Genomic DNA, 22,903 nt, shown 5'->3' with positions numbered 1-22,903 from the left:
GAATAATAGTGGTGAGAGTGGACATGCTTGCCTTGTTACTGATCTTAGAGGAAATGTTTTCAGTTTTTCACCATTGAGAATGATGTTTGCTGTAGGTTTGTCGTATATGGACTTTATTATGTTGAGGTAGGTTCCCTCTATGCCCACTTTCTGGAGAGTTTTTATCATAAATCGGTGTTGAATTTTGTCAAAAGCTTTTTCTGCATCTATTGAGATGATCAGATGGTTTTTCTTCTTCAATTTGTTAATATGGTGTATCACGTTGATTGATTTGCGTATATTGAAGAATCCTTGCATCCCTGGGATAAATCCCACTTGATCGTGGTGTATGATCCTTTTAATGTGTTGTTGGATTCTGTTTGCTTGTATTTTGTTGAGGATTTTTGCGTCTATATTCATCAGTGATATTGGTCTGTGATTTTCTTTTTTTGTAGTATCTTTGTCTGGTTTTGGTATCAGGATGATGGTAGCCTCATAGAATGAGTTTGGGAGTGTTCCTTCCTCTGCAATGTTTTGGAAGAGTTTGAGAAGGATGGGTGTTAGGTCTTCTCTAAATGTTTGATAGAATTCACCTGTGAAGCCATCTGGTCCTGGACTTTTGTTTGTTGGAAGATTTTTCATCACAGTTTCAATTTCATTACTTGTGATTGGTCTGTTCATATTTTCTGCTTCTTCCTGGTTCAGTCTTGGAAGGTTATACCTTTCTAAGAATTTGTCCATTTCTTCCAGGTTGTCCATTTTATTGGCATAGAGTTGCTTGTAGTAGTCTCTTAGGATGCTTCGTATTTCTGCGGTGTCTGTTGTAACTTCTCCTTTTTCATTTCTAATTTTATTGATTTGAGTCCTCTCTGTCTTTTTCTTCATGAGTCTGGCTAATGGCTTATCAATTTTATTTATCTTCTCAAAGAACCAGCTTTTAGTTTTAATGATCTTTGCTATTGTTTTCTTTGTTTCTATTTCATTTATTTCCACTCTGATCTTTATGATTTCTTTCCTTCTGCTAACTTTGGGTTTTGTTTGTTCTTCTTTCTCTAATTCCTTTAGGTGTAAGGTTAGATTGTTTATTTGAGATTTTTCTTGTTTCTTGAGGTAGGCTTGTATAGGTATAAACTTCCCTCTTAGAACTGCTTTTGCTGCATCCCATAGGTTTTGGATCGTCGTGTTTTCATTGTCATTTGTCTCTAGGTATTTTTTGATTTCCTCTTTGATTTCTTCAGTGATCTCTTGGTTATTTAGTAATGTATTGTTTAGCCTCCATGTGTTTGTGTATTTTACGTTTTTTTCCCTATAATTCATTTCTAATCTCATAGCGTTGTGGTCAGAAAAGATGCTTGATATGATATCAATTTTCTTAAATTTACTGAGGCTTGATTTGTGACCCAAGATGTGATCTATCCTGGAGAATGTTCCATGCGCACTTGAGAAGAAAGTGTAATCTGCTGTTTTTGGATGGAATGTCCTATAAATATCAGTTAAATCTATCTGGTCTATTGTGTCATTTAAAGCTTCTGTTTCCTTATTTATTTTCATTTTGGATGATCTGTCCATTGGTGTAAGTGAGGTGTTAAAGTCCCCCACTATTATTGTGTTACTGTCGATTTCCTCTTTTATAACTGTTAGCAGTTGCCTTATGTATTGAGGTGCTCCTATGTTGGGTGCATAAATATTTAAAATTGTTATATCTTCTTCTTGGATTGATCCCTTGATCATTATGTAGTGTCCTTCCTTGTCTCTTGTAACATTCTTTATTTTAAAGTCTATTTTATCTGATATGAGTATAGCTACTCCAGCTTTCTTTTGATTTCCATTTGCATGGAATATCTTTTTCCCTCCCCTCACTTTCAGTCTGTATGTGTCCCTAGGTCTGAAGTGGGTCTCTTGTAGACAGCATATATATGGGTCTTGTTTTTGTATCCATTCAGCAAGCCTGTGTCTTTTGGTTGGAGCATTTAATCCATTCGCGTTTAAGGTAATTATCAATATGTATGTTCCTATGACCATTTTCTTCGTTGTTTTGGGTTTGTTTTTGTAGGTCCTTTTCCTCTCTTGTGTTTCCCACTTAGAGAAGTTCCTTTAGCATTTGTTGTAGAGCTGGTTTGGTGGTGCTGAATTCTCTTAGCTTTTGCTTGTCTGTAAAGCTTTTGATTTCTCCATCGAATCTGAATGAGATCCTTGCCGGGTAGAGTAATCTTGGTTGTAGGTTCTTCCCTTTCATCACTTTAAGTATATCATGCCACTCCCTTCTGGCTTGTAGAGTTTCTGCTGAGAAATCAGCTGTTAACCTTATGGGAGTTCCCTTGTATGTTATTTGTCGTTTTTCCCTTGCTGCTTTCAATAATTTTTCTTTGTCTTTAATTTTTGCCAATTTGATTACTGTATGTCTCAGTGTGTTTCTCCTTGGGTTTATCCTGTATGGGACTCTCTGCGCTTCCTGGACTTGGGTGGCTATTTCCTTTCCCATGTTAGGGAAGTTTTCAACTATAATCTCTTCAAATATTTTCTCTGGTCCTTTCTCTCTCTCTTCTCCTTCTGGGACCCCTATAATGCGAACGTTGTTGCGTTTAATGTTGTCCCAGAGGTCTCTTAGGCTGTCTTCATTTCTTTTCATTCTTTTTTCTTTAGTCTGTTCTGCAGCAGTGAATTCCACCATTTTGTCTTCCAGGTCACTTATCCGTCTTTCTGCCTCAGTTATTCTGCTATTGATTCCTTCTAGTGTAGTTTTCATTTCAGTTATTGTATTGTTCATCTCTGTTTGTTTGTTCTTTATTCTTCTAGGTCTTTGTTAAACATTTCTTGCATCTTCTCGATCTTTGCCTCCATTCTTATTCCGAGGTCCTGGGTCATCTTCACTATCATTATTTTGAATTCTTTTTCTGGAAGGTTGCCTATCTCCACTTCATTTAGTTGTTTTTCTGGGGTTTTATCTTGTTCCTTCATCTGGTATATAGCCCTCTGCCTTTTCATCTTGTCTACCTTTCTGTGAATGTGGTTTTTGTTCCACAGGCTGCAGGATTGTAGTTTTTCTTGCTTCTGCTCTCTGCCCTCTGGTGGTTGAGGCTATCTAAGTGGCTTGATCGGAGGCTCTGATGGTGGGTAGAGCTCTAGAGTTCCATTTTTTAATCACAGTGATTTTTGTTTTGATTTCTAATTTGTCTGAGATTAACATTGCTAATTCTCCTTTACTTTTTTGTCTTTGCCTGATATATTTCATCTCCTTATTTTCAAATGTTATGACTTTTCAGTTTATTTTCAAATGTTATGACTTTTCAGTTTATTTTCAAATGTTATGTCTTTTCAGTTATGTCTTTTCAAATGTTATGTCTTTTCAGTTTATTTCAAATGTTATGTCTTTTCAGTTTAGTTTTATGGCTTCAGCAAACATAAATTGGTTGAATTTTTTCCCCCTCAATCTGTTAATGTTCGTCTTTTAATTGAAAAGTTAACATCCATTTTTTGGGTGTTAACTGATATTTAATCATATTCCTATCATTATGTTTTGGTTTTTTGTGTGCCCAAATAAATGTGTTCTTATTTCTTTTGTTTTCTTTGTTGTATTTTGCATTATCACATGTTTATTTTCCTTTTCTGTTGACATTTTAGAATTTATTCATGTTATTGTTAGTCTATTATATTTTAAAATTGTGCCTTGATTTTGGTGCCAATATCAAGAACAAAACAGGATCTGTGGGATCCTTCTCCTATCCGCACATGAGACAATTATGGAAGCACATGTTGCCCTTCATCTTCCATACTTTGTTGAAACAATTTGTAGTGTTGGTTACAGATATTCTAATTTTTACATTATGACTATTCACTTTCAAGAACTTACCCATAAATTTACACTAAGCTTCACAAATATATTAACAATAACAACTATTTAGAATAAATAATAAATTTTACTGGGTTCATTTCTCACAATAGTTTTTTCATGATTACTCCTTTCTAGATGTATTCCAGTTAGTTCTCTTTTTTTGAAATGTGAGGTCAACACAGTATTCTGTACCCCTGGGTATGTAGTTGTATTTTTTGTGGGGGGGGCTGTGCCGTGGCATGTGGGATCTTAGTTCCCCAACCAGGGATTGAACCCATGCCCCCTGCAGTGGTAGCGTGGAGTCTTAACCACTGGACCACCAGGGAAGTCCCTGTAGTTGTATATTTTTGATAAATCTCTACAGTGTTTGAACAATGTTTAAATGTGGATGTCTTTAGCCTGGCCATGCTCCACAGTTCACCACAATCTCCGTTGCTCCCTCCTACCTGCTTGATCTACCTGACTGCACAGCAATTTGTGTTTATAAATTCTCTTCTAGACCTTACTAGAGTGCATATAATTTCAAAAATCCAAATGTTTAAAATATGATCCCAAGTTCTTACATTGAGTGACACTCTGCCTTTTCTTGCCTGGACTTAGGCTTTGGAAGACCGAGTATGGGAACTCCTGCAGGAAGCAGACAAGACGGCTCAAGAGAACAAGGATCAGAGTCAGGTCTATGATGCCATGGCCAAAACTCTGGGTGAAGCATGGGCAGCCCTGGTCGCCATGCTTGAGAGAAGGAGGGAGCTTCTCAGGTTGACCTCTGAATTTTTTGAAAATGCCTTGGAGGTTTGTGTTTAAAAAAACTTTTCCCTTCTCCACATCAGAGCACTCCTGAAAATGTTTTCTTTCTGCAAATAGATATTGTAGTCAGTTCAAAAAATGGTAGAATAACCAAGATATATACATTTAATTTTTAATTTTCAAAAAATAAAATTGTTAATATTTTAAATGTAGGCCTTCAAACAAAAACTAAGTACAGTTAATTAAAATTCATAAATATTAAGTAAAAATGGGATCTTTTACCCATAAGTCATTTTGATATATTTCCCTCTTTAGATAATAGTAATACAATTACTAAATCAAATAATTACCCCGATGATAGGATTACTAGGAAATGCTGGTCTAGCGTGTTCTTGTTAACTGAAAGTTGGAGGATACAATTTCTTCTACTGCTTATGAAAAGGAAATTGCAGAATATTTCATAGAATGTTTGACTTGTAAGCATAGTATATGATAGAGTACTTTCCTAAGGCATATAGTTGAGTTTCTATAGTTCGAGCTCCTTAAAATATAAGGGAAGGAAAAAGTCCTGGGCCTAAGTTTTTTTGAGGAACCCAATTTCAAAATGTGAGACTCAAAGAACATTATCAAAAGAGGTGTTATATTTAGTGTAAGATACTTATTGGAAATTTCACTTTTAACTTCTCTGTCAAGTGACAGTACATTCATTTTGATGTGAAAGCACTGCTTCATTATGATAAAGCACTAGCTTTGAAAAATATGACATTTCCAAACTGAAAATTCAGGACTTAAGTCCAAAATAATGAAGGAAAGATTAGTAATAGAACATTAAAATTGAGGTAGACAATTTCATGCATCATGAACTCATTTAAAAGTTAAAAGGAGGAGCAAAAATCTTATTGTAACTTTCAAGGTTTCTTTTTCACAATTTGAACACTGAAGTCCAACTCACAGATCATCTTAGGGAAAAGTTCCACACACAGTTTTCTTTCCTGAAAAGAAATAAACCAAGCGAAATACACCTGCAAGGGTCAAATTATAGATACATCTGATTCATTTCGTCTTAGTAGGTGGGGTGTAAGTATTAGTGCCCTTGAAATTCAGGTCATTTGAGCATAGGAAGTTATCTTTTTTTAAACATTAAGTCCAATATTTGTTTCTCACTGGGTAGGAGCATTAATACTAGCTGATTTTCTATATGATGAGAAATGACTTCCAGATATTACATGAAATAAAAGGAAGTATAAGTCAACCCGTAATTCAACCCAGCACTCTGATTCCTCATGAAAAGATGAAGTTTCATATATTATCCTCCTTCCAATTTTGTGGACTACTTCATACTTAGCTGATGGAACACTCCTACGTGATTTTCCCTGCCCCTTGTGTATGCCAAAGCAATTTTCATTAGTGATTCAAAAAAAAAGAATGAGGGTGAAATTAAGAATAGTGTCTTTGAAAAGTGTCCCCTTGTTGCTACTTCTATCCTGTACTAACTGCAGAAAGAAGAAAAGTAGGGAAAAGAAAATATCCCCGAGATAAAAGTTAATAGAACTTGAAGGAAGCTTTTTCTGAGTAAAGCATTGTTTATTTATTGGTTTGTTTTTTAAAAAGTGTCAAATCAGTTGAAATATAGGTATAAGTTACACAGTGACTCCAAAACTTCTTGTAGTGATCTACAGGGAAAACCAAACTGCCCACCAGGGTTTTGTTTTATTCTTTTTTCTTTGAAGTTCTCTTCAAAGAATGTCTTTAAAATCAACTATTAGAAATAGAATGAATTAGAGATGTAAACGATATGTAGATAGGATCCACTTACTGAACTGTGTGCATGCAGGAGTTCTTTAGAAATACAAAATGACTTCTTATTGTGTGGTTGATAGTACAAGATGGCTTCAGGCTCACAGACTTCTCAAACACTGTGCTTCAATTTAGAAACAGTATCCCCAAGTGACAGTGGCTGGTGTCCATCTGCTGGTTCTAACAGGATGGTAGAAGCCTTCTCTGCATTTCAAAAGGGGATGTGCTCATCAGTTGCTCTCTTATCTTTTCAGGACATTTATAACTGGATTTTATATGGCTATTGTAATAATCAAAATATAGTAAATCTTGTTAATCAAATAGTCACATAAAAATATTAAATATCACTAAATCCAAAGATGAGAGTTTGGATAAAACTTGAAAAAAGGTGACAAGCACTGTGATAGGCTTCTGTGTCTTTCTCACTGGTACTTCACCTTTATGAGTTTATTCTACACCTGATCCAAAGGTGAATGTGTTGATTTAAATGCTCTTATAAATGATAATAATTTCCTTTGAACGATAGTGCTAAAACAAACCAGTTATTTGTCTACTACTATGGATATACTATACTAGCATAACCAAGTCTATTTTGCCCTTTTCTAAAATTTGTATCTAAGGTTATTCCCCTGAGAATTTTGACATCACTTCAAGCATCTCCCTTTCATACTTCCTCTATGGAGAAACACAAAAAGAGAGACTGGTCATGTTCCTTACCACTTAGGGTGTCAAATTGCTCTTCCTTTTTTTCTTGAAACAGAGGAGAAATTTTCCATTTTTCATTCTTGCTACATCTAATTTCATTTTTATTTCTATAAAAGTACATAAATCATTGATAAAAATGCAAACAAAATTATAAGTTATAGATTTAAAAGCTAAAAGTTTACCACCCCTCACCTATCCCTAATCCTATTCATTCTCGTAAAGGTAACCCTTTGCTATGTATCTTTTTGCACCACTCTCTGTACAAATATATGTATTTTTGCTTTGTATAAGAAATAGGATTACACATTACTTCTCGGCACTTGGGCTAAAATCAAGTGTAGAGATGGGATTAGACTATGTATTATTTTGAAACTTACATTTTTTAGTTCTAGGTCTAATTATAGAGAAAAAAATGAACTATATTTCAACCTCAAGTGGATTCTTAAGTTAAATTTACTAATAATTATGTAGGTTACTGGTTAACCAAACTTTTGTTGGTTTCTTTTAACAAACTTTCTGGTTGTTCTTTGAGAAAATGCTTTAGGATGTTGACAGTGGCTGTATTTGTATTATGGGACACAATAATTTTAGTTTAAAATTTCAATACACATTAGAATAGTAAACAAATTGGTTTATTTCAGCATAGATAACATATTTCCAGGTATGAAAAGAATGCAAAGGAAAGAGAAGAAAGTTCTTATCCCAGTACTTTGTAAACTGACTACATGCAAACACAAAACCTCATACAAACACGTGAGCCAGCACATGCTCACACAAACACAGAGCTTATCACACAAACACATACACAATCAGCTAGGCCATTAATTCATGAAAAATGTTTACAAATAACTAAAAGTGGCACAGTGTTTTTTAGTTTTTCATATGTCTTTCCCCTACATTTCTGTTGTAGTTTGCCATTAAAATAGACCAAACGGAAGATTTCCTCCAGAACACTCAGGAGTTTGAGAGTGCCGAGTCCTTGAAATCACTCCTTCAGCTTCATGAACATCATACCAAAGGCAAGAACTATCTCTTCCTCACATAAGCTTTTAAAGGTTTTAAAGCTGTTAATATGGGAATGCTCATGCATGACAGTATATTTTTAATTTATCTGATTATGTATACCTCAACTTGTTCCAAGTAAGGTTAAATAAAGCTTTATTTCTGGTCATGTTCTGCAAGAAAGAACTGGTTGTAAATGATTCTAAGGGGCGGTAGAGGAAGAGCCTCTGGGAGGTTCAGTTATGCAGTCTGCTAGATCTTAGTTCCTGAGGAGGAACCATTTCCACCTCGCTCATCCTTACATATCCTCAGCATCTAGCGAGGTCTTGGCACTTGGTGTATCCTCATGAAATATTCTTTTTTTTATAAAGTTTTAATTAATTAATTTTATTTGTTTATTTTTTTGGCTGTGTTGGGTCTTCATTGCTGCACGCGGGCTTTCTCTAGTTGTGGCGAGCAGGGGCTACTCTTCGTTGCGGTGCGTGGGCTTCTCATTGTGGTGGCTTCTCTTGTTGCAGAGCACGGGCTCTAGGCACGTGGGCTTCAGTAGTTGTGGCACGTGGGCTCAGTAATTGTGGCTCGTGGGCTCTAGAGCGCAGGCTCAGTAGTTGTGGTGCACGGGCTTAGTTGCTCCACAGCATGTGGGATCTTCCCAGACCAGGGTTCAAACCCGTGTCCCCTGCATTGGCAGGTGGATTCTTAACCACTATGCCACCAGGGAAGCCCCTCATGAAATATTTCTTGATTGAATAAATGGTTGAATTCAGTGACTGTTCCTTCTAAGGGTCAGGAAATGAAGGTCACCCTTCCAATAACAGCTCTGAATAAGGAAATTTTCTTTCACTATTGGAGTTTTTTTAAAAAAAAGGATTAGTGAACTTTTTCCAGATAAAAATCTAATAAAACACTATATAGAATTATTTTCAACTCCCCCCGAAACAACTGTAAAGATAGTCTAGTTGTTAACCAACAATTTGTATGCTAGGACTTTTCCACCAGAATTTGGGCTGGACCAGGGCTGCAGTAGGAAAGGCATTTGTGGAAGAACAGCTGTTTACTGTAATCTTTTTCCGTGAAAGCAGATTAGATAAATAGATAGGAACAATCACTTCTTTTCTTCCTAATGGGTTCTTCCAATTATTACTGCCAAATAGAGCTGAGTACAAGTGATGGCTTCCTGAATTCATTTGTCTTAGTTCTAACTCACCTTCTAGCTTCACAAACCTGATCATGCTAGACAGGGACAAAAGGTGTTTTTAAAGCCACAGATAGATTGTGTTTATATCACCCTCCAAAGGACCCTAGATAGTAGATCATTATTTTTCTAAAACTCAAAGATTAAAGGACTCAATCTTTCCTGTGTAAATTTTTTGAGATCTGACTACCTATATACCTATAATTTTAACAGATTACTGTTCTGTAGGACCTATCACTAACAGGGGTTATAAACAGCATCAAAAGTTATCAGCATTAGAGCAGCGGCCTGCCCATTTTTATACAGCGGCAGCAATCTAGCTGGGCCCAAAGTGGGTAAACAGAAGCACATGAAATTCCTCTTAGGAGACTGGAAAGTGACTTGAGTCCAGGCCACTGAGATGGGTTCTGTGGCCTCAATTCAATCTTCATCCCACCAACAAGATCATCACAAAGCAATTTCACCTCCAGAAACCTGACAGTGACTGATGCTTTTGGTGAAGAGGTTCAGTACTGAAGCAGTCAAATGAAAGCATTTTCCAGAGGGACTGGAGGGGGAGGTTGTGGAAGTAGGGACTTTTCCATAAATATTTGGGGATGCAGCTGAAGCGGGGAATGCTTAAATGCTGTTGTTAATGTTGGCTCCTTCAATTACTAGGAGCTGTGACTCAGTGAGGCAGTTTTCATGGGGCACATGCTGCTTTGTTTGGAGGGCTTAGGCTACAGGGCCCTGGCATCCAGCTGATGGTGGGACCAATGCCCTCCCTTTCAGGGGAGTCCACGGGGCCTCCTCTTAATCTAGAAAGATGGATAACAGTGCTAGCCAAAGACAGGAAACATAGTTTGTTTTTGTGATGACAAAATATTCTTCCATCCTGGTGGCATGTTTATCATGACATTTTTGTGTCCCTCTATGTGATACGTGAAGCACAGGGATTGCAGGAGACTCTAGTCAGGATATTTGCCTCCCAATTCATATGCCCAAGGGTAGCTTCAAGGGCTTTGTTTTCATAATATGGGAGTCGGTGAAATTTATTAATCAACTAATTCAGTGGAATATGATTAAGATTACCTGATTTGAAATACATATTCAAGAACAAAACTCTGATTTTCAGTTAAGGATGTCATTTCTGTCTCAGTTCATTTAGGATGCTCTAACAAAATACCACAGATTAGGTGGCTTATCAACAACAGAATTTTATTCCTCCCCGTTCTGGAGGCTGGATGTCTGAGATCGGGGTGCAATATGGTCCGGTGAGGGCCCTCTTCTGGGTTGCAGGCTTCTCATTGTGTCCTCACATGGCAGAAGGGGTTAGGGAGCTCTGTGAAGTCTCTTTTATAAGAACACTAATCCCATTCATGAGGACTTCATCCTCATGACCTAGTCACCTCCCAAAGGCCCCACCTCCTAATGTCATCACATTGAGCATTAGGAGTTCAACATATGAATTTTAGGGGGACACACATTCAGATCACAGCAATATCTATTATCTTTAAATTTAAGGAAATAAATTATAGCTCTAACTACAGCTAGCAATTATCATAAGTGTCTGAGATGTTGATCAGTGAGTAGCACAAAATGTGAATGTTAGGATAATGAAGGTTAATAATATGACTGGAAAAACTATAATCAAACTTATCCCTAATATTCACGGTATTTCAATTTATGTCAAAATCTATACTTTTTTCTTCTTCAGCAATGCTAAGGCTATGTTGCATGTCAGAGGCTTATTCTGTAGCACTTCAGAGTTCAGAACCAGGATGAATGGGTTGAAGGTTTTACCCTCTGGAAAGTTACAGAATACGTTCATTCCCTCCACTATGCGACAATCCTTGTAATAGTTGAAGACTATCGTGTCCTCTCTAGTCTTCTCTCCTTTGGGTGCAACATGCCTAGTTAATTAAAGTCTTTTCCAGCAAACATAGTTTCCAGACTACTTATCAGACTGGTTGCTTTCAATTCAACAACACATAATTAAACAATATTTTCTGAACCCGTGCCAGGTAAGAAAACCAGAGTCATGTGTGTTGAAAGAGTACATGGCCCTTGTCCTCAGGAAGCCTACAATTTGATGGGGCATGTATACATTTATTGGTGAATTCTCTCTGTTCTTTCTGTGGGTCCCTCTGTTACACCACCCGGCACACTGTGTAGTAATAATTTATTTCCCTGCTCTTCATCACCAGATTATGAGACTCTGGAGGACTGGGATTATTACATCTCTGAATCTCCAAGGTTTAGAATAACATCCAACTCAAAGTATGTTTATTGAGTGTTATTTGTATATAATCCCAATTTAAGACTCAGTAGCAGATGCAAAATAAACAAGGTACTACAGGGACATTAAGGAGGAGAAAATTGGTTCTAAGCCCTGAAGAATCACAATTGCACCTTCCAGTTTTCCAATGGCCTTCTTAAAATGAACATAGCGCCTAAGAAGCTTCCTCACAGGAATAATCATATTATTACTTCCTTTTTCTTAGATGTTCTATGTATATTTTAAATGCAGCTGAGATATAGGTACTTTGGGGTCTGTTATACTATTTTCTCTATGTTTGTGTATATTTTAAAATACCCATTAATGAGTTTAAGAAATACCATCTCACTGAGTAATATTTGGAATATTTAAAAATGTATTTGGAAGAAATATCACCCATGTTCCCAGTGTCAAAATGTGACCTTGATGCTTTTTAGAAAATACTCATTTGGAAAGGTTATTTAGCAAGCTATAAATTCACTTTGACTTGTGTACATCCCTCATTTATCCATCTTAAGTTTGTTATTTATACTTAATATTGATGACAAACTGTAAAGTTATTAATATAAAGTATACTTTAATATTATTTTTTAGATATAATTACAATTAAAACAGTTAAACAAAAATTTATTGACTATCTACTAGCCTTACATCACAAGATATTATGTCATAAGTAGGGTTTGTATATGGAGAAAAATACAATCATTAAAATAAATGCACTGTAGAGATTTTGTATTTCTTGAAGTTCATGATATATCTAGATAGTTTACCCTTGAGGAAAAATACATCACTTTGTACGATCAACTGACGGAATAAATAGCTAGGAAAGCATAAACAGTAAAAAAAAAAAAAAAAAAAGTAACATATAAGAAGCTGACAGAGGAAACTTAGAGAACAATTGATCCACTTTAAGCACCACTGTAGTAGCAGATAATAGGCTGACCATTGGCTGGGTGCATTTTTACACGTTAACTTGGGCTCAGGAGGCTGCATGCCTGGTGGTACCATGGTGGTGGTTATACCATTTTGACAAAAGTTGAAGCAGAAAACCAGAAAAAGATTGCAAATGGAAATTTTGGCTAATTATATGTATTTTGTGGGGACTAGAACAGGTTGGCCTGACCCATTGTCAGTCTGCAATACCCTGAGCATGGAAAGCTGTGCTTCCCTCTTTCATTTGAAAAGTCTACTGTGAAAGAGGTAGTTAATGAAAGGAAGAAAAGAAGTACTACGTGGAAACCCTGCCACCTGACCATACTTCCCGTGTGTGTGTGTGTGTGTGCGCGCACGTGTGTGTGTGTGTGTGTGTGTGTGTGTATGTATGTATGTAACTGTTCACAATATCATAACACATTCTTGAATGTAAAGGAAATATGTATACCTACATATGGAGAATCAGTTATACTGATGATTACATTAAGACTCTACAAATCAAAACTCTTCAGTTTGATAGCCAAGGACTTCTATAACTTGTTTTCACCTCATTTTCAAGTTATTTCTTTCCCTTCCACATAAGAATTTTTTCTAGACAGATAGGTTTTTTCTGCCTCTGTCCCTCTCATCTTGTTCGTGTTTGTTTCCACTTCTCCTTTTAAGAGATTCACTTTAATTTGAATGCTCTCCCTGACTTTTCTTCTTCTGCTTGACTTATCCCATTCCCTGTGCTGCTTCCAAGAATATGGTTGTTTTTGTTGTTTGTTTTTTTGTATTATCAATCCTCAATCAAATTGCCCAGTGCACCTAATCACACCTTTCTTACTCTGAGCAGGTAGCACCATCTAATACTTTATTGGACAGATCTAGGTCATATGGCATAAACTGTTTGAAATTCTTTCCTTTTTATTTCAAAATATCTCTTTACAGCATCTTCCCTTTTCTCAGTCTCTCTTCATCTCTCAAAAAAAGGTGTCAGTTTAAAGAGACAATGGACCCAAATACCACAGTCATTGCTGTGTTGTTTAACTGTCAGATGCTAGAATGCTAAAGAGAGTGCCACAGCGCAGTGGGAAGAACACTGAGCTACTAACCAGAATGCATGGCTTTTAGCACTGATAAGTCCATTTCTAATAGTGTGACATACTTATTTTCTGGGTGTTCTTCATAGTTCTCCCATCTAAAAACAAAAAGCAGTGTATTCAACCCTGCTGATAGTCTATCCTTTTTTTTTCTTCTAACAACAAATGTCTCAAAGATTGTCCTTTCCTGTTGATTTCACTTCATCACTGCCTTCCCACTTCTCAACCTGGTAACTTGGCTTCTGTTTCTATCACTTACCCGTCACAAAACCCCAAGTCTTCCCAACATCTCTTTTTTTACATCTCTGGCAGACTGCTGATCTCTAGCACCTATAGCTCTGATTCTTCCCCCTCTTTTAATACATTTGATTTCATTCTAGCATATACAAAATTATCGACTATCTCCCCTGTGCCAGTCTCTGTGCTAGCGCTGAGGATACTGTCACCGTCCCTGTCCTCATATTTGCATTGGAGCCTAGTGGCAAAGACAGATTTTAGTCAGCTAACCCAATGCATAAATGTAGAACTATAGCTGTAATAACAGCTGTGAATGAGAGGAACATCGTGCTATGAGAACACTTAATAGGAGGATTTGGTCCAGTCTGCTTTGTCCTTTGAGGAATTGGCAATTGACTAAGACCTGAAGTATGAGTAGAATAAAGGTGGAGAAGGAATGTGTTGAGGAGAATGGTATCCCTGGCAGAGAACGTAGTAAAAAGTTCTGGGGCAACAAGGAGTATACCATGTGTGAGGTATTTAAAGAAGATATGGATGGAGGTAAAGAGATTGAGACAATCTGAAAGGGAAAATAGGGACCAGACCATGCCAGAACTGAAATCATGTTAAGGTGTCTGTCCTTAATTCTAAGACACTGGGAAGCCATTGGGGTGTGTGTGTGTGAGAGAGAGAGTGTTTAGAAATGATCTTTCTCATACATGGAGAATGGATGAAATGGATTGGAGAGGAGATGCAATTAAGAGGTGACTGCACAAATCCAGGAAACAGATGACGTTTTCTGGCTTGTGGGGAATGGATAGTTTCCCAAGGGCTCTTCCAATGGATCCCCAAGTGAAGTTGGGGATCCTCAAAGTGCTACTCTCAACTCCCCCGTCTATACTCTCTCCCTTGGTAGTCCTTCAGTTTTCAGGCTTAAGCTCCCATTTCTAACAGATGTTGCCCACACCAATAATGCTGTCTACTCCAGAGAGCGCAAACAGGTGGCCCATTTGCCAGAGAGCCATGTTCTGTTGATCCTTCAGTATTTTTTAATTTAAAAAATACCAATTACAAAACATTTAAAAATCAGAAGCTTTCACATAAAAATCCGTGTTCATAATTCTTTAAAAATTGGAAGCCCCATCAACACTGACCCTGTATTCCCTCATGTCCACAGTTGGTCAGCACTGGGTGACAGCAGATCCTGTGAGACTGGGCATGTATTTTCCACTTTGCCATAGTCCCTGACGTCTGGGTACCTGGCCCGCATATTCACTGAGCTTTTGTTTGGTTACTGCAGGCATTAACCTTTAAACCTCAGATTTAGTCCAGTCACCTCAGGATGTAGAGCGCTACAAGGAGAGTAGGCACCTTAACCAGCATATCACCACTAAAAACCAACTGAACCAGTGCCCAAATCTCACAGTCTTTCCACTCCCCTGTACTGACTTATGCCATCACTGAACTTCAGCATCCTACCATTTGGCAGTTAGCGCCGTAGCAGTTGTTAGGCCAAGGTATTTGACCAGTTGTATTGGAGGCTTTTTATGTTTACACATTTGAATTCCTTATTTTTAATAGAAGGTTACATATATTTTAAATTATATGATGAGTCCAAATATTACTATATGAAAACTTGCTCATATCAGTATTCTTTTTTCTAATTTTCTTCTAGAACTCTTAGAACGATCTCTAGCCCTTTTAAACAAAAGTCAACAACTCACTGACTTCATAGAAAAAATCAAGTGTGATGGACTTAATGTGAATCCCGAGATGATTCAGGGAGCTCAAAACAGCTGCCTGAAGATTGACAGTCTTCTTGAACTTCTCCAAGACAGGAGACGGCAATTAGACAAGTACCTGAAGCAACAGCAGCAGGAATTGAGTCAGGTTCTGCAGATATGTCAGTGGGACCAACAAGAAAGTCAGGTAACCCAAAGGGGCACTGATGGTGTCCTGACCTTGTCTAATGAAGTTTGCTTGTTATGTGGATGAGCCATTTCCTGGGGCAGCTTTTCAGTCATCATGGTCAAATCTTTTGGTCTTTGATTCAGACTACCAAGTTGTTTTCCCAAGCAAGTTATATAAAAACAAAGATTTTATTTCTTCTCATTATAATACTGATTTTTTAAATGGGAGAATACCCGCTAGCAGTTTTGAAAATGACTAGGTTCTATTGTTGGATTCTCTTTCGTGCTTCCGTCCAGGTCACTACCTTTAGTTACATTTCTTTGAAATTCTGAAAAGTTCATTGCAATTTTCTTGAATGTTGGGGAGGCATGATGCTGCTAATGCCAGTGAAAAGTCTGTCAGCCCGAAATAGAGATAATGTTCTTAGAAGAGTAGCCTGGCACCAATGAAGAAATATGACCTTGGCCTATGTCTGGATGCTCAGAGGTTAGAGGGCTTTGGGGTGGGAGGTTGATGAGTTTGCAGGCTTGTTAGAGCTCATTACTCAGACTGCAGGCCCAGCTCTGGTCAGTTGTCAATGTGCTTGCTATGCGTTCCTTGTGTCCCAATCACTTGAGAGTAAGAGTGGATAGAACTCTCTTTGCAAACCCCCAACTCAAATAGGTAGGATATTTATGGCTATATTTATAACTGCCCCAAGCCCATGCTTTAATCTGTACAGATTAACTGGAGGGAATTTTCAGAGAGAAATGATGTGGAAGGACATCTCCTGGTCTGGATGCATAGGAAAGGGGTCTCTTCATATATTTTATATTATTGCCCTGATCCGAACTGGAGAGCTAGACATACAGCTGGTAGCAAATATGAGTCCAGGAGAAACTGGTTCTTTCAAGCTGGAAAAATGAGGATTTAAATGATTAACCTTTCAACTTATACTTATTGAGTACCTACTATGTACCCAGATCCTATTATAAGTACTAGGGATACATAACACACAAGATAAAGTCCTTTTCCTCCAGGAATTTTCCTTCTAGTGCCTTTTCTCATCCTCAGCTCCATTGATAGCCAGTGCTAGGTAATTCCTTTGGGGAGGCTGTCCTGGGCACTCTAGGGTGTTGAGCAACATCCAGGGCCTCTACCCACCAGATGCCAGTAGAATATACTCTAGTTGTGACAACCAAAAAAGGTCTCCAGACATTGCTGACTGTCCCCTGGGGGCCAAAATTACCCCCAGATGTGAACCACTGTTCTAGTGTGATGAGAAAGGCCTATGATAAACAAATGAACAATGACAAGTGCCTAAAGAAGATCAACTAGGGCAGTAATTTTGACTTGTGTTGGTCTACTTTTAATCAGAGAAGGAATCACAGAAGGCCTCTCTGAGGAGGTGACATAGAGCAGACACCCAAATGCAGACACCTCCAGACATACAGTCAGCTTGCATTTTGTCATCTCCTCCTTTAAGTCACTATATACTTTCCAACCCACCTCCACCTTCAACCCTTTTGTCTTGACTACTACCATTCACTGTCCTGCTTCTTCTGTGCTTTGCCTGCCAAGCCATAGCGCCTCCCCAATTTAGTTCTCCCCCCCCCCACCTTCATATGCTCATTACCCAGAATGCTATTTATCCAATGCAATAGTCTTTAACTGATGATTCTGGCATAACAAAGGAGAACTAATGCTCAGGACAAGAATAAACTTAAAGTTGTTTATCAGACAACTATTTCCAAAGTGCCTTGTCCTCTGTATCATATGGCACTCTCTCCCTCTCTTTCTTTCTCTCTCTTCGTCCTTTTCTCTCTCCCCTAATCCTGACCTGACACCATGTTCCCAGAGCTGCTGTCCCCTTAAAAAGAACCTTCCTCTTATTTCTTTCTATTGAATTCATAACCCCCAACCCCTGCCTCTAGTGCTTCCAAGAATACACTAAAAACTCCTCTTACTTCATCATACAGAGTAGTTTATCCCTTTTAAACCACGACCTCTCTTATCCAGAGACATTCTATCTGCAAAGAGGCTTCCCAAACACAGGACAATTTCCCAAGATTGAAAAAGCAGCTACAGTAAGTTTTATTTATTTAGTTTTAAGGTAGTAATTTTGCCATTCTGCTTCAAGACTGTGGCAATACTCATCCACTTATCCTCTGCAGTAAAAAAAAAAAAATCACATGAAGATTCAAAATGAACTATCTAATCCAGTCATATGCTTGAGGGAGATCTAGATACCTTGCCAACCCTAGAATCAGAAAGATGATTTGATAATAACTAAAGTAAGGTATTACAGAAGGTTTTCGACTTGGTGAGTTTTCTAACTTACGGGGTCTCATGTTTTGGTGGAAGTGTGTGCTCTTTTTTTGAGGGAGTGCTTTTTTAAATAGAATTTATTTTTTAGAGCAGATTTAGATTCACAGAGAAAGTGAGTGGAAAGTACATGGTACCCTCTGTTCCCACACGTGCACAGCCTCCCCCATTATCAGCATCCCCCATCAGAGTGGGACACTTGTTACAATTGATGAACCTGCATTGACACATCATTATCACCCCCAATCCATAGTTTACACTAGGGTTCACTCTTGGTGCAGTACATTCTATAGGTTTGAAAAAATGTGTAATGACATGTATCCACCATTGCAGTATACAGAATAATTCTACTACCCTACGTATCCTCTGTTCTCCTCCCTCCCTGCCTAATTCTTGGCAACAACTGATCTTTTTACTGTTTCCATAGTTTTGCCTTTTCCAGAATGTCATATAACTGAAATTGTACAGTATGTAACCTTTTCAGATTGTCTTCTTTTGCTAATTAATATGCATTTAAGATTCCTCCATGTTTTTTCATGGCTTGATAGCCATTTCTTTTTAGTGCTGAATAATATTCCATTGTCTGGATGGACCACAGTTTATTTATCCAGTCACCTACTGAAGGACGTCTTGGTTGCTTCCAAGTTTTGGCAATTATGAATAAAGCTGTTATAAGCATCCATGTGCAAGTTTTTGTGTGGACATAAATTTTTAATTCATTTGGGTAAATACCAAGGAACACAATTGCTGGATGATATATGCTAAGAGTATATTTATAAGAAACAGCCAAACGGCCTTCCAAAGTGGCTGTACCACTTTTGAAAGACAGTTTCTGTTGCTCCACATCCTTGTCAGCACTTGGTGTTATCAGTGTCTTGGACTTTGGCCACTCTGATAGGTGCATAGTGGTACCTCATTGTTATTTTAATAAGTCTCATCTTTAAATTGGAAATAATAACACTTAATTCGCAGAGTTGTTCTAAGGATTAAATGGAATAACATGTGTAAAACATGTAGTACAATGCCTACCATTTTAAAAGATGCTTAATAAATATTAGTTTCCTTGTCCTCCCTCTGCTTGGTTAAACCTTACAACTTACGAATTCTTTCTCATTCGGTTCCTATTCTTTCTCCTGGGTTTAGCATTACTGTTGTTGTACATGTCTAAGTTTCTTAATACAGTTTAGTTTTTGGAGGCTGCCATAGGTATAGCAAGGCTTTAAGATGCACAGTTGTGGTTAAAAGAACCAGGCTTTCACTTAGACTCTACTCCTAATAGTCTAGAACCAAAATCAATTTAGTAATAATCTTAAGGATAAATATTATTTTAAATAAAATTGGTCAATTTCAGAAATATACAAACAGCTCATACTGCTCGATATCAAAAAAACAAACAACTCCATCAAAAAATGGGCAGAAGATCTAAATAGACATTTCTCCAAAGAAGACATACAGATGGCCAACAGGCACATGAAAAGATGCTCAGCATCATTAATTATTAGAGAAATGCAAATCAAGACTACAAATGAGGTATCACCTCATACCAGTCAGAATGGCCATCATCAAAAAGTCTATAAATAATAAATACTGGAGAGGGTGTGGAGAAAAGGAACCCTCCTACACTGTTGCTAAGAATGTAAATTGGTGCAGCCACTATGGAGAACAGTATAGAGGTTCCTTAAAAAACTAAAAACAGAGATACCATATGATCCAGCAATCCCATTCTTGGGCCTGTATCAGGAGAAAACTATGATTCAGAAAGATACATGCACCCTAGTGTTCATTGCAGCACTATTTACAGTAGCCAAGACATGGAAGCAATCTAAATGTCCATCGACAGATGAATGGATAAAGAAGATGTGGTACATATACATAATGGAATATTACTCAGCCTTAAAAAGAATGAAATAATGCCATTTGCAGCAACGTGGATGGACCTAGAGATTATCATGCTAAGTGAAGTAAGTCAGACAGAGAAAGACACATATCATATGGTATCACTTATATGTGGAATCTAAAAAAATGATATGAATGAACTTATTTACAAAACAGAAATAGACTCACAGACAGAAAACAAACTTACGGTTACCAAAAGGGAAAAGTGGGGGAGGAGGGATAAATTAGGAGTTTGGTATTAAAATATACACACTACTAATAAAATAGATAAACAAGGACCTACTGTATAGAACAGGGAACTATACTCAATATCTTATAATAACCTGTAATGGAAAAGAATCTAAAAAAGAATATATATATATAACTGAATCACTTTGCTATACATCTGAAACTAACACAACATTATAAATCAAATATATTTCAATAAAAATTTTAAAAAGATCATGAGACCAAATAAATAAATAAATGTTAAAAATTGGTCAATAAATAAGTCATTTCCTTAAATATAAAATTTAAGGCTCTTAATTTTAAAACACCCCATGTTACACTTTCTTTTGCTAATACCAGTGACAGCAGCTCAAGTAAATAATCACTATCACTGTTGTTTCTGTGTGCTTGTAAGAGCACATATCCGGGGGCCAGATTGTTTGCTGGATTCAAATCCTGACTGCACCATTTGCCAGCTGAGTAACTGAGCAATTATTTAACCTCCCTGAGGTTGTTTTCTGTAAAATGCGATGTAATAGTACCTACACCATAGTGTTATTAGAATCATCAAATGAGTTATTATATGTCAAGTGCTTAGAACTGTACCTGGCACATGGAAACTGCTATATTAGTATTAACATTTTTTATCATTATGTCTGAAAAGAACAGTGAAGGCCCAACCCATTACATACTCCCCCAGTCCTACCCTTCTTTGCTCACATAAAGACTTACATTAAAGGCTAATTTCATTATTTATTTTGCATTCACAAGGTGTGATCAAATAAAAGTCACTTTTATAATCTTAGCCATGCTGTTCAATGGGCACTCAATTAATGATTTAAGACAAGAATATAGTTGTATTATTTTCTGCTTGTGACTTAATAATGTTCACTTATTAATGAGTTGAAACTGTAGATGAGATTACTATCCATACAGATAATTGCGATTAGCCTTTGACATGCTGCCACCTTTTAGACCTTTATCCAAGCATGAGTATAGTCACGGGCACACACACATTTATTAAAGAAAAAACAAAACAAGCAAACAAAAACTAATGGAATTAACCTACGCATACTATCTTATTACCTAATATCAAATTGAACACGTCATAGACATAGTCTTATGTCAAAAGTACCATAGATAATTTTCATGTAGTATGTCACTATTTGAATATAGCACAATTTAAATAATATCTTACTGATGAAGTTTCTCAATATTAGAAACAATAATTAATGTTTACTGTGTTGGTAATTATGTGAGCAAGGAAATATTTTTAAATCCAGATAGGTACGAGCATAATTAACTTACCTAAGTTTTCAAGTGTTTCCTGAATGTTCTATTTTAAAGTTTTGTTGATGATACAATGGGGAAGAATAGCAGCAGGGACACCAAATTGAGTGTAACTCTGTTAGTAATTTGAGTTCTATGATTATCATTTTCCCGGAAGATCTACCTGATAAGCCTAGAACATTGTGGAACCACAGAGGCACATGCTTCATTGGAGGGTAAAGATATTTTTGTCAGTTCTGTACTGTTTTTTAAGGGAACATAGAAGCTGTCAAACCTTCCATTAATAAAATATCGGCTTTTTCAATCATTTTAACCATGTAAAAAGAAGGAAAATTAAACGGAGAATTAGAGCAAAGATTACTAATGAATAATAATGTGGATGTCTGAATATCTAATGCATCTTCTCTCATAAGAGCCATTTAAAAGATGCATTTAGTGCTTCTCTGTTTCTAAATGCTTATAGCCTAATGCTTTTGAACTATAATAGTTTAGCTAATTCTCCTTTGGAAAAGAAATTAGGTGACCAGAATGATGGCGACTTAAGATTTACATCAACTGCAGAAAAAAAAGCAAATGAAGACCACATACTCTTCTATCTTAATTGGGATGTGATAGCCTGAAAAACATAATCATAGCATGTCCTCTCTTTATCATTGTTTTCAGATGTAAAAAAGTGCACTTGTTTTACATTTAAAGATGAGCAGCTGACCTTGTTTCCCAACTCCAGCCTCGTCTTATTTTGCAGATAATCTGCTTCATTAATGAAAATCAGAAGCAGCTTGGAGTATTTCGTTCATAATTAATTATCTTGGCAAGAAGATTTATGAATGTAATTTTTCTCAATTGCTCCAGTCAGGAATAAGTGAGACAAACAAATAAATTAAAACTAGGTTATTCATGGTCTCTTTGTACAAGACAGTATCAAGGACACCTAGGAGAATTAAATAAGACATAAGGGCAGATAATATTTTTACTACCCAAATCGCATATGCTTACAAGATACCCATCTTTGTGGGAGGAAAAATGAGTAATAGAATTCACATTTGGAAGTTTTTATAATTTGAGTACCATGTATATCATAATCATGTAACCATATGTTATCATATTCTTTGTTAATAGGCAATTTAAATGATATCAGTGATGACACATATAAGCACAGCCTCAGGGCACCAGTCTTGTACCTGCTGGGCAACTGTAAAACTCTGTGTGTCTGTGTGTGTGTGTGCTCACAGCTGTGTGCACATGCATGTATATTCTCCTTTGTATGATGCTACCTTCTAACTAGGATTTAGAGCTTGAATGGTTGACCAGCTTAAATTAATATGAGGTAACAAAAGTGCCTAGCTTAGTGGCTACAACATAGCAAGGTTTTTTTTTATCTTTCTTTGAATTTAGCTTTAATTTTTTAATTGAAGTATAGTTAATTTACAATGTTCTGTTCGTTTCAAGTGTACAGCAAAGGTATTCACTTATATATATGTGTGTATATCTTTATATATATGTGTGTATATCTATCTCTCTCTCTCTCTCTCTCTCTATATATATATATA

At 36.8% G+C, this 22,903-nt stretch overlaps 1 protein-coding gene across 1 annotated transcript in view; it reads left to right on the top strand.

Annotated features, from left to right (window-relative positions):
* CCDC141 (coiled-coil domain containing 141) overlaps window positions 1-22,903 on the top strand; it is a 215,036-nt gene that overhangs the window by 59,063 nt on the left and 133,070 nt on the right. The window contains exons 3-5 of the mRNA XM_061202688.1: window positions 4,412-4,603; window positions 7,971-8,079; window positions 15,421-15,674. Of these exons, the coding sequence (XP_061058671.1) occupies window positions 4,412-4,603; window positions 7,971-8,079; window positions 15,421-15,674 (555 nt within the window). The remainder of the gene's footprint in view (window positions 1-4,411; window positions 4,604-7,970; window positions 8,080-15,420; window positions 15,675-22,903) is intronic.

The sequence above is a fragment of the Eubalaena glacialis genome, chromosome 1 (assembly GCF_028564815.1).
Source record: "Eubalaena glacialis isolate mEubGla1 chromosome 1, mEubGla1.1.hap2.+ XY, whole genome shotgun sequence".
NCBI classification, from domain to species: Eukaryota; Metazoa; Chordata; class Mammalia; order Artiodactyla; family Balaenidae; genus Eubalaena; species Eubalaena glacialis.
The sequence above is the reverse complement of the archived record's forward strand: the minus strand, read 5'-3'. Positions and strand labels throughout refer to the sequence as shown.